Source organism: Chiloscyllium plagiosum, chromosome 7, assembly GCF_004010195.1.
Source record: "Chiloscyllium plagiosum isolate BGI_BamShark_2017 chromosome 7, ASM401019v2, whole genome shotgun sequence".
Lineage (NCBI taxonomy): Eukaryota > Metazoa > Chordata > Chondrichthyes > Orectolobiformes > Hemiscylliidae > Chiloscyllium > Chiloscyllium plagiosum.
In genome coordinates this window covers 116,719,543-116,731,860 of record NC_057716.1, presented here as the reverse complement: position 1 = coordinate 116,731,860, position 12,318 = coordinate 116,719,543, and the positions used below count along the sequence as shown (strand labels likewise).

Genomic DNA, 12,318 nt, shown 5'->3' with positions numbered 1-12,318 from the left:
GAATTTTTCTGGTGTGGGAGCCGATAGGGTAGAGCACCGTGGTACATGTGCTTAACTAGCATCGTTCAAAATTTTCCCCCAAGGTTTGTATATGGACGACTGATATTGTGCAGAAAAGTCATTTGAGGAAGTGTGTAGGATGTACAGCAGTGGACAGTCTCACTTTCCATTCTTCAGTGTGTGTAATTTGTTTTTGACCTACTTCAAACCCACATTGGTTGGTGTGACGAGCTCTCTGCAACTTTCGATTCCCTTGCACAGGCCCTGGCTGCTATTGATCCGGAGCTATCTGGTTTGCTGAATTCATTACAGCTCCACAAGCTGAAGAACACTGAAATCGCTCTTTTGACTGGTTTGAAGAAACACTCCAGGACAAAGGAGAACACTGTTAGCCAGGTAATAACTGCAACACAACCTCTGGGGTGAAACTGGGATTTCAGTTATCCTGTACACCGCTATGTAGAATGTTTGTCAGGCCAGTCCAAGCTCTGCTGTCTCCAGTTTGTGGTACATCATCATAATTAAAATTTCAGAGCCACTCCAATTAAGCATATAAATCTTTGACATCAGATATTCATTAAAGGCAGCGTATTGGGAACAGTTATTTCCAGTTTTATTTTGACTGTGTGAAGGTTTACGTTACACAGTCTACTTTAAACTCCATGTAAGCACATGGATAACAAGGCACATCACTGACACAGTGACCAGAAAGCTGCAAGACTTGTTGCATTGATAAAGTAGCATTTATTTGAAAGTTTATTTTTAATGTTGTATCTATTCATCCATTTTCTGAATACATTTCATCAAGAATTTTACAAAATTGCTTCCTAGGTTATAAATTTGTTGTTGTTTGTTTTCCTGCACAGGTTCCCTGTGTGGAATCAGTGTTTCTGTGCTGTACCAGCCACGTGACAATATATTTTTCAGTCCTAACTTTACTGTGGGGAAAGTCTTCTGCCGTCATACTTCATTCACCCCTCACTTTGTATATACACACTGATGATGCTACTCCCCACAGGCAGATGCCTGTGACAAACTGGAGAGTTGTACACATTGTGATTAGGATGTCACACTGGCCCTGAGATGTTGACGTTCTTCTTTATTGCTGCTTGTTAACCTTGGTCCCTTTTGGAATTGGAAGGCTCTTGCTCCCTTCCACGCTTTGGTTTAATACTTTAAATTGAATCCCCACAGTGCAGAAGGAAGCTATTTGGCCTATCGGATCTGCTGACCCTCCAAGGACCATCCCATCGCACCCTATCCCCATTGCCCCATCCTTACCCTGGCTAATCTACCTTACCTAGGCATCCCTGACACTACGGGATAATTTAGCATGGCCAATCCACCTAATCTTTAATGTTGTTACATGTACTGAGATACAGTGAATACTACTTTTTGCATGCTGTATTGGCATCTCGTACCATACAAAATGCAACAGGGCAGCAGAACACAGAGTGCAGAAAACACAGCTACAGAGAAGGTGTGGCTAACGAGAGATCAGAATTGACATTTGAAAGGTCCGTTCAAGAGTCTGAAAACAGCGGGGAAGAAGCTGTTCTTTAATCTATTCTTACATGTATTAGAACTTTTATATTTTCTGCCTGATGAAGCAGATGGAAGAGAGTATATATGGGATGGGAGGAATCTTTTGATTATGTTGGTTGCTGTCCTGAGGTAGCCGGAAGTATAGATGGAGTCAATGGATGGAAGGCTGGTTTGTGAGATGGACTGGACCGTGTTCATGATTCTCTGTAGTTTCCTGTGGTATTGGGAAGAGCAGTTGCCAAACCTCTCGAATGCATCCAGACAGGATGCTTTCGATAGTGCATCGGTAAAAATTGTTAAGCGTCTTTGTGGTCATGCCAAATTTCCTTAGCCGCCTGCGGAAGTAGAGGCATTGTTGTGCTTTCTTGACCGTCTGAACCAGAACAGATTGTTGGTGATCAAGACTCCCTGGAACTTGACAGTCTTGACCATCTCCACCTCAGCACCATTGATGCAGACAGGGACATGTCCTCCACTTTGCCTCTTGAAGTCAATGACCAGTGCCTGCACGTCTTTGGACCATGGGGGGAAACCAGAGCACCTGGCAGAAACCCCCACAATCACAGGGAGAATGTATAAATTCCACACAGCATCAACCAAGGCTGGAATCAATCTCTGGTGCTGTGAGGCATCTGTACTAACCACTGTGCCACCCAGACTTTCAATTAAAAAGTCACCTTAGATATACTTTGACCATCTGCAGGCAGGAGGATTTGATCTTTTTGATTTGTCTGTGCAAAGGAGTATAGTGCGATCTTGGTTTAGTTGGTAGCAAACTTCACTCCTGAGTCAGAAGGTTATGTGTTCAGGTCCTGCTGCAAAGTCTTGAACACCAAACTCTTGACCACCTCTCCTGTGTACTGCTGAGGGAACATTGCACTGTCAGAGGTGCTCTCTTTTGGATGACGTGTTAACCTGAGGCCCCAACTGCCCTTTAAAGAGGAAAATTCATTTTGAAGAAGAGCAGAGAATTTCACCACCTTTTCACTATGTCCTGTCCAACAATTATTCCTTAACCAAAATAAATATCACAGCTTATCACAGCTTACGATCACATTGTTTATGGGAACTTGCTATGTGTGTATCGACTTCTGTGTTTCCTTCATTGTAGAAGTGGCTGTGCTTCAAAGAGCATTTCTATGGCTGCAATGCCCTGTGGCTGTGAAAGGCACCCTATTTATGCAAATTTTTTTTTGAGGTTTATGAACTGTAACAGAGTAAGCCATCTTTCCGTTCTGTGGGTCTTTTATCTGCTTTCCTCTATGGATTGTGGCATTGCAGGCAATCCTTGAAGTGTGTAGCTTTCAAGGCCATCTCAGAGGGCAATTAAGAATCAAGGGTCTGCATGTCAGCTAGACCAGGAAAGAGCAGTGGATTTTCTTCCCTAAAGGATGTTAGTGAACCACATGAGTTTTCAACTGAGTTTCCTGACCACCATGATTGAGGCTGGCTTTCAATTCCAGATTGGTACATTGAATTTAAATTCCACCAGCTGCCATGGTATTTGCAGCTGGGACTGTTTTCCCTGAAGCATCGGAGGCTGAGAGGTGACCTTGTAGAGGTTTCTAACATCTTGAGGGGCATGGATGGGCTGAATAGCCAAGGAGAGTCAAAAATTAGGTTTAGGGTGAGAGGGGAAAGGTTTAAAAGGGTCCTGAGGTTAACTTTCTCACAGAGGGTGGTACGTATATGGAATGAGCTGCCAGAGGGAATGTTGGAGGCTGATGCAGTTGCAAAATTAAAAATGCATCTGGATGGGTATATGAATAGGAATGGTTTAGAGGGATATGGGCCAAATGCTGGCAAATGGGACTAAGTTAATTCAAGATATGTGGTCTGCATGGAGAGGTGAACCAAAGAGTCTGCTTCCATGCTGTATGTCTCTATGACTCCATGTCCTGCAGTGCTGTTGGATTTCCACCTCATCTCCCTGAATCTAGCAAATGGATTTTGCTATATTCAGCATCTTCCTTTATCTTTAAGTCCAGTGGAAGCACACGACTACACCACAGCAGAGCATGACTAGTTACCCACCCCATATTTAAAAAGGTGTACATGACTCTATTTCTGGCAAATCCTTGTATGAGTCCTTGTGTGAGCCAGAATCTGGTTGCGAAAAGTGCTTCTCTTAGCCTAGTAAGCATATCATTTCTCCTCTGGTGGAGATCTTCCTTCATTTTGCTGATTTGGATGCCTTAATTTTTGAGCCTTGTTGTTCTGCTTGGTGGTTTCAGATTTCCAGCTGAGATTTCTGAATCGGGAACAAATGTGAAGTCACCAGGAGTGGCTACCTTCTGGAGCTTTGGGAAAGATGCTTCTACAGCAAATCATCTGTGTTCATTGGAATCACTGATTCTAGTTTTTACTATTTTTTTCATCTGTGAGGAAAGAGTAATCCAGTTATTAATTGGGAAAGAGGAAGGTCTGTCTGAAACTATGCTGTTTATAATTGAAGTTACACAAATCGGATGAACAAAGCTTTTTGGTTCAGCAGCTTGGTTACATTCTCCTTCGGACTAACACCTGGATGTGTATAAATCTGCAGCTTTTCTTGGCTGTAAACTGACAACCACATTCTTATAATAGACACAGAACTGACCAATGCTATCTGGAATGATTTATTCTTACCCTGTGTCCTTACTGCACTCACTTGCCATTATCAACTTTGGTTATCATCTATCTCTATCTTCTCTCATCCTGCATGGATGTTAAATCTCTATTGTATTATTTAATTCAACACACCATTCAGCATTATTTAATAGAGATGATACACTTGTAATCTTTGCTGTTTAGGTAATCATTTAACATGGTCATCTTTTGGTCAGCAAACTTTTTTTGACATTGCTTTGCAATTTCTTTCAGTCTTTGTCCTTCTTGTAATAATCTTGGAAGCCTATATCTTAAAAATGAGATGGGGAAAATGAAGGCCCTGTGAAGTCCCCTCTTTTTTTCGGGACCGCAATGATTGTGAAGATTAATTTGTCACTTCTTTTTATTCCCCTATTTTTATCAGTGATGAAGATACCCACGTGCGTTTTTGCTTGGTGAATATCTCGTTTGGGTTACACTTTTTTTTTGGCTTTGACCAGATCATCCTGCAATGTTCGTGTACCTTGACTGTCAGTGCTCTTTACTTTGTTCTTTATACAATGCTTATTTTCCTTGTTCATCGTGGAAACCAATGACTCATTAATTCAATCCGTTCGATCACAATGTCACAACCTCCACAGAGATCAATACTTAACTGAAAGTTCAAATTTCCAGCGACGTGATTCCTTTTTACTTCCCCAGCCGAGTGACTTATGATCCAAGAATTTCCTTTCGCTGAGGTTTGTACTGTAGTTCTCTTCTCCTAGCTCTAAGGTAGGCAAATATTTCAGTTTCCTACAAAAGTTTATGAATTAAATCTTCATTCTGAGTCCAGGCACCAGTTATGACTGATGCCTTTTCTGGTTAAGGGTGGAAGCTTGGTGACTTTTGTTTCTTGCACTTGGAAGGCAAGAAACACTATGGCCCACTATGTCTGTGTCCACCATGATATCATGCTAAACTAATCCAATCTATCTGCATATGGTCAGTAGTCCTCTGTTACCTGCCTGCTCATGTGCCTCTTAAAACTTTGCTGATGTATCTCCTTCTACCACTTGCCCTGGCAGCATGTTCCAGGCACCGACTACCCCCATATTTTTTATTTTTAAAAAAGACTTTCCTTACACATCTCCATTGAACCTTTCCTCCTCTCAGCTTAAATGTATGCCCCCTAGTATTTGTCATTTCCACCCTGGGAAAAAGACTCTGACTATCCACCTTATCCATTTTATATACTTGTAACATGCTGCCTCTCATCCTCTGACATTGTAGCAAATACCTCACCTGACTAAAGTCTTCTATAGTACAAGTACCATATATATTCGTGTGTAGGTTGAGTTTTGAAGAATTTTTTTAAGATGAAATTAGGAAGTTGACTTAAAGGGGATGAAATTCATGCTTGGCATGAGTCAAAAGGTGGACAAACAAGCCAGATCTCTCTATAAAATAACAACAAAAGGAAAAAGGAATATGGCAATTATTAAATATTAATCAACAAAATAACCATCTCCATTCTGCCTGATATAGTAGAATGGTACTGTCGTACCATATTCCTCTTACCAGTATCATAAAGTGCATGTAGGTCGACACATGGACAAAAGTTAATAAGCATACCAGCAGGTGGTCAGGCCACCCACCGGGGGTATTTGTACAACACACTATTCATGAAATAAAAACAGAGGAGCAGTAAAAACAAAAGACCACATGAAACTTAATTACAACCGAGTCCAACCCTGTCCACTCCCTGCGCTCCCAACCCTGTCCAACACCACCCCCCGCCCCCTCTCCAGAGCAGCCAGACTGGACACCAACAACAGGACAGCTGCTGCTGCACAATTTTGCAGGGGGGGGTGGGGAAGTCTCCAAATAGCGCACGCACTCACCTTTTTACTACAACTTTTTGACAGGTTCCACCTTTGTCCTGTCCAGGACAATGTTGGAGAGATTATCTGGGGTAGGGGGGGGTTTAGGGTACACCCCTGTGTAGAACTCCAGGGAATGTTTGGAGAGAGAGGGCAGGCGGTCAGTCATTTAAAGACGGTGCCTGGGCTCCCATCAATTCAGGACTGTTGTCGGCAGCATTTCAATAAGCGGAAACCTGTAACCTGACCTCAAATTGCCTTCCTCTGCTTTGTTTCCTCATAGTTAACAATCACTCGACACCAGGTTATAGCCAACAGGTTTATGTGGAAGCATTAGCCTTTGGAGCACTGCTCCTTCATCAGGTAGTTGATGAAGGAGCAAGTACCTGATAAAGGAGCAGCTCTCCAAAAGCTTGTGTTTCCAAGGACTATAACCTGGCATTGTGATTTTTAACTTTGTCCATCCCAGTCCAACATCAGCTCCTCCACATGACTGGTTCCTCGTGACAATGGGAGGTGTAGTAGATTTGAATCTCAGTAGAGATGCTAATTAGTTGGCCTTAATCCCAATCCCTTTTAATTTGCAGTAAATAAGAAATTGGGTATAACTTTATACCTGTAAGAACTCCTTGAGTCTTTGGAAGACACGCAATCTACTCGTAAGCTGATACCATTGTCTCTTGGTGGAAAGACCTTGTTCTCTATTCTGAGCCTTCCTTTGATCTCAGAAAATCAAAGCACCCAGGCTTACTGATGAGCAGAGGTCACATGGCCTCCTTAATTTGCCCTATATTTAAAACTACAGTGCCAACTATTATCAATCAAAACCCACAGACCTTAAACATAGAGTCATAGAGATGTACAGCACGGAAGCAGACCCTTCAGTCCAACTCGTCCATGCCGACCAGATATCCCAACCCAATCTAGTCCCACCTGCCAGCACCCGGCCCATATCCCTCCAAACCCTTCCTATTCATATATCATAATTTTATAAGCTTTAGCCCCCAATTGATTGGTGCTAATCTCAAGTGAGAAACTGCAATTGTGCTAACATTTTTGAGAGAGAGAGAGAGAGAGCGCGCTGAAGGCCGTTAGCTCTGGTGGATGGCAGTTAGCTCTGGGGTATTTGTCCAACTGCCCCCTTCTTTTATACCCTTGATGGCATATCAGTATTCCTTACAATAGGATTGGTCCTATGTTGTCAAAATCATCAGATTTAAATGTAATAGGTTTTTGGTATCTAAGTGCCTGGATTGATTAGCTAAATTCAAAAGCCTGTTGTCTTGGTTAAAAACTGTTGCTGGGCCTGCTAACTTTTAATATTATAAATGTTTCAGTTCAGGCTCACAATATACTTGCAAACTTTCAAAATGCAGTTCACGAAAAAAGCATCTTAAAGGCACCACACAAAGCTTTCCTCGCTTTTCAATTTTACAAACACCAAACTTTAGCTTCCTGTCTCCCAATCTACAATCATTCTACCCAACTTCACAACAATTATTTCATATATCACCTCCAAGATGAGATGTTGTTCATATTATCTATGATTTTCATTCAGATCTTAAAGTTAATATCTTCATGCCATTGTGCTTGAAATAGTAAGAATGTGTACAAATAAGAATGCCAAAGTTTTCACAGCCTTGTGAGGCGTTGGCATCTGGAAATTGTAGCTTCCTTTGTACATTTCCTCCACGTTGTGTGCCGTGCATTTTCATGGGATTTTGCTACTGGCTCAGGAATTGGGCAGATATGGATGCATTGAGTTTGTGGAGTTGAATGTGTCGCAGACTGGTTCCACAACCATTAGTTTGATATTGTTGCTATTTTGTGCAAGACTCTCAATTTGAACATTTGGGCTTTTAAGATAATGGAGACATAAATTTCTGTTCTGGCAAGGTAATATACTGGCCCTTTGGCTTTTATTTGTTCAGATCAAAATCCCTGTCAGTTCTCCAAAGGGCAAATACTTCCAGGGTCAGGTGGCTAATGAGATTCAATGCAGAGAAATGGGAAGGAATTCATCTTGGGAGGAGGAATATGCAGATTTATGATCTTAGCCTTAATTTTATCCTGAGTGCAGGTTGAGAGGAATGTACATGTATTTAGGACATAGAATCCCTACAGTGTGGAAACAGGCCCCTTGGCCCAGCAAGTCCACACCGACCCTCCTGGATCCATTCTCCTACTTTACTGTACATTCACCCTGACTAATGCACGTAACCTACACATCCCTGAACACTATGGGCAGTTTAGCATGGCCAATTCACCTAACTGGCACATCTTTGGACTGTGGGAGGAAACCCACGCAGGCACAGGGAGAATGTGCAAACTCCACACAAACAGTGACCCGATGTGGGAATTGAAACCGGGACCCTGGTGCTGTGAGGTAATAGTGCTAACCACTGAGCCCAATGCATAAGGCATTAGGGTTGGGCAATAAATGCTGGCCAACCAGCAGCGCCCATGTCCCACAAGATGATTTATAAAAAATGAACTGGTCTGATGAAGAGTCACTGAATTCCCTGAACACAAAACATTAACTCTGCTTTCTCCCCACAGGTGCTGCCAGGCCTGCGGAGTTTCTCTAGCGATTTCTGTGTGTTTCAGAACCCACCTAGAGTTGTTGGCCACTTGACCTGTTTTAAGTGAGCAAACTGCTTGTTCTGGCAGCCATGTAGTTGAGTTTGATTTTTGTTTTCAGGTCACAGGTATTTTGTATCTCAAAACACACCACAACTTGGATAATCGAGAAAGAGAAGGAGTGTCACAAGGCCACTTTCTATGAGATCATGGCCTTGAACCATGATGAAGGGACAATTTTCCTTGTGACTTTTCCTGATAAGAAACTGCTAAGGAAGGGGCTTGGTCCAGCAGGGCGTCAGTGACGACAGTAAAGTCTCCCTCTGGAATATTTTGCTGTGCAAGAACAAGTGTGTTTCTAGCTGGGGAAGGCCCCCTGGGGCCTACCAGGAGAGTCCTGTTTCATAATGGGTAGAGCCATCATTTGCAATCACCATGTGGATGATAGTGGTTGAAAGAGGGAGCCTGCCAGCCATGTCTCAGAACAAGTAGAGATGGATCTTCCCAGTGTCAATGTTGGAGGCATCACAGCATTATATCTGCTCACATAAGAATAAGGCACATCCTTGAATCTCACGACATGGTGTAGCTTTGAGAGACTTCTTCTTCATGGCTGGACTAATGTTCCTGAATGAGCGAAACATTTGTCAAGAGCCATTTTCAACCTTGTACATGCTGTAGTTGTCAGGTTTCCTTGAGAATTGTTTCTGAGGATTTGCTACTTTCTCTTAAGTCTGTTTGTGTCATTAAAGAAATGTCTTTTTTTTTTAACTGATTTGCAGCATTCCCCTTCTGAAATGGTCTGTGTAATGAGGCACCTACCAGCATCTCTAAAGTTCACCGACAGCTCTGTGTTCTCTGCACTCAGCAAATACACCAGAGCAATTCAGTTTTCACTAGATGGCCACTCAGCACTGACCCTTCACACAGAAGATGATGACACCAATCAGTCTGTCTCGTCCATTGAGGATGATTTTGTGACTGCTTTTGAGCACTTAGAAGAGGAGGAAGCTGGAACTGAACATGGAACAGCAGGTAAATGTGAACCCCAGCGTTAGCTCAGTTGGAAAATGTAATCAAACGCCCTTTCATCAGTTTGAGCTTTCCCGTGCTTGCTGAGCATGGTTCAGGGATCCATGTCAGAGTTAGAGATCTCCAGGATGGGAAAACAAAAAGAGGCATTTCTGTCCACCGTGTCTGCTCAAAAAACATCCAAAACTATTCTACTCCCAATTTCCAGACTTGGCCCACAGCCTTGAATGCTTTGGCATCTCATGTGCACATCTAAGTACTTGTTACATGTTATGAAGGTTTCTGCCTTTACCACCCTTACAGGCATTGAGTTCCAGATTCCCACCACTCTGGTTGAAATAACCTTTCCTCACATCTCATCTAAACCTTCTGCCCCTTGCCTGAACTTTTGCCCCCTGGTCATTGATCCCTTCATCAAGCAGAGACATTTCTTCCTGTCAACCCTATTTATCATAGAATAGAATTGTAGAATTGTTGTGTGGTTAACTTTCAACTGCCTTCTGACATGGCCTAGCGAGCCACTCAGATTGTTTCAAAGATTGTTCCTGTTATGACAAGACGTTAAACCCCTCTTCTAATTTAAACCCGACACACAGAAGCTCACCTAGTGCCATAATCTGTTACATTTCAAGAGGCAAAAAGCTATCCTTGTGGTCTCAATAAAGTAAAAATTAACAACACTATTCTTTCAGTCCAATAGAGGACATTAAAACAACAGCTATTTACACCTCCTTTCTCTTTAAACCGACCTTTTACCTCCACTCTATAATGATGGTCCAATTTAAAAAAAAACCTGATTAAGATTGGTTTTGAAATGTGATTTTTAAAACAGTCAGCTTTGTCGATTCCCCTTTGTAGATTTCCCTCTGTAGATTTGTCTTTAGGTCGGTTTCGATGTTCTGCTGCACAAATTTCTTATACGCAGGTTCAACGAGCAGTCTATATTTGTTGGTGTTCTTGGCAGTTCTCCCCCTAACTGTTCAAAATGCCTGTCTTTATACCCCAAAACATCGGATCATTTCATTGGTTTTGATGTTGTCAAAATATTAAATTCAAATTTGATTGGACTTTGGTATCTTGGAGTATAATTTAAACTGATTGGCCGAATTTGTTTTTGAATCATGACAACTCAGCTGCACTATTGGGTTTCACAGTCAAATGTTACATTTTATCTTTCACTACGCTCTGTGTCTCTAAGTCTGTGCCAGCTTCCAGTCTCTCTCAAAGGTACAGTACCTCTCTACACCATTATAACATTACAAAGTCTAAGCAAAGAAATGAAACCTGTCAGACCACTGCTTGACCTCAGCACCTTAAATGACAATGGCAAAAACAGCCCTGTTGACTCTGCAGAGTCCTCCTTATTAACATCTGGGGACTAATGCACATATTGAGAGAGTTACCTCACAGCTAGTCTAGCAACAGCCTAACATAGTCGTCCTTATGGAATCAAGCCTTACAGACAATGTCCTAGACACCATCATCACAGTCCATGGACATGTCCTGCTCCACCGGCAGGACAGGCTCAGCAGAGGTGGCAATACAGTGGTATATAGTTGGGAGGGAGTTCCTTGGGAGTCCTCAACATTGACTCCAGACTGCATGAAGTCTTATGACTTCAGGTTAAACATGGGCAAGGAAACCTCCTATTTACCACCTTCAGCTGATGATTTGCTGCTCGTCTATGTTGAACAGCCCTCAGAGGAAGCTCTGAGGCTGACAAGGGCACAAAATGTACTCTGCCTGGGGAGTTTCAATGGCCACCACCAAGAGGGGCTGCAGCACTACAGATCAAGCTCTTTGGGTACTGAAGGACAAGTGGTGAGGGAGCCAACAACAGGGGAAACATTATTTGACCTAATCTTCATCAATCTGCCAACTGCAGGTGAATGACAGTGTCAGTAAGAGTGACCACCACACAGTTCTTAAGGAGATGGCAGTTCCACCTTCACATTGAAAATATCCTGCACCATGTTGTGTGGTAATGTCACCGTGCTGAATGCGACAAGTCTAACAGATCCAGCAACTCGAGACTTGGCATCCATTCAGGAAGCGCTGTGGGGCATTAACAGTAGTATTAGACTTTGTGGCCTGGCATAGCCCTAACTCTACCACTACACTCAAGCTAAGGGAATAACCCTGGTTGCATGGAGAGTACAGGAGAGCATGCCAGGAGCAGCACCAGTCATATCTGAAAATGAGGATTCAACTTGGCGAAGCTGCCAAACAGGACAACTTGCATGACGAGAGCTTAAGTCACAAGTGATCAACAGCAAAGAGTGATCCCACATCCAACGGATCAATTCGAAGCTGTGCAGTCCAGCCCCATCCTCTCGGATTTTCTTGCTCAGTGTGTAGCTGTTTGAAATTTGTGACTCTTTGTCAGTGTGAGTGCAGCAAGGCTGACTTTTACATACTTTGAATATCAGCCTCCAGCTTAAGAACAGAGCAGTAGGCCATTGAGCCTGCCCTGCCATTCAGTAGATCATGGCTGATTGAACTCTTCACTGTCTTCGAACTACACATCCCCATAACCCTGTGTATGTCTATTAAGCAGTATCTATCAATCTCCACTTTAAACATACTCAGACTGAATAGGAGAATCAACGTTTCATGCATAAGGTCTTCATCAGGAGTGTGTTTGTCCCGCCCCCCCTCTGCCCCACCCCCCTGTCCACCCTGCCCCCCTCTGATCTCGCCCCACCCACCC

At 42.9% G+C, this 12,318-nt stretch overlaps 1 protein-coding gene across 8 annotated transcripts in view; it reads left to right on the top strand.

Moving 5' to 3' along the window:
* The window catches only part of akap11 (A kinase (PRKA) anchor protein 11), a 104,597-nt gene that overhangs the window by 32,614 nt on the left and 59,665 nt on the right, over nt 1-12,318 (top strand). For all 8 annotated transcript variants that reach the window (XM_043694429.1, XM_043694438.1, XM_043694432.1 and 5 more), the window contains 2 exons: nt 262-396; nt 9,359-9,611. In XM_043694429.1, the coding sequence (XP_043550364.1) occupies nt 262-396; nt 9,359-9,611 (388 nt within the window). The remainder of the gene's footprint in view (nt 1-261; nt 397-9,358; nt 9,612-12,318) is intronic.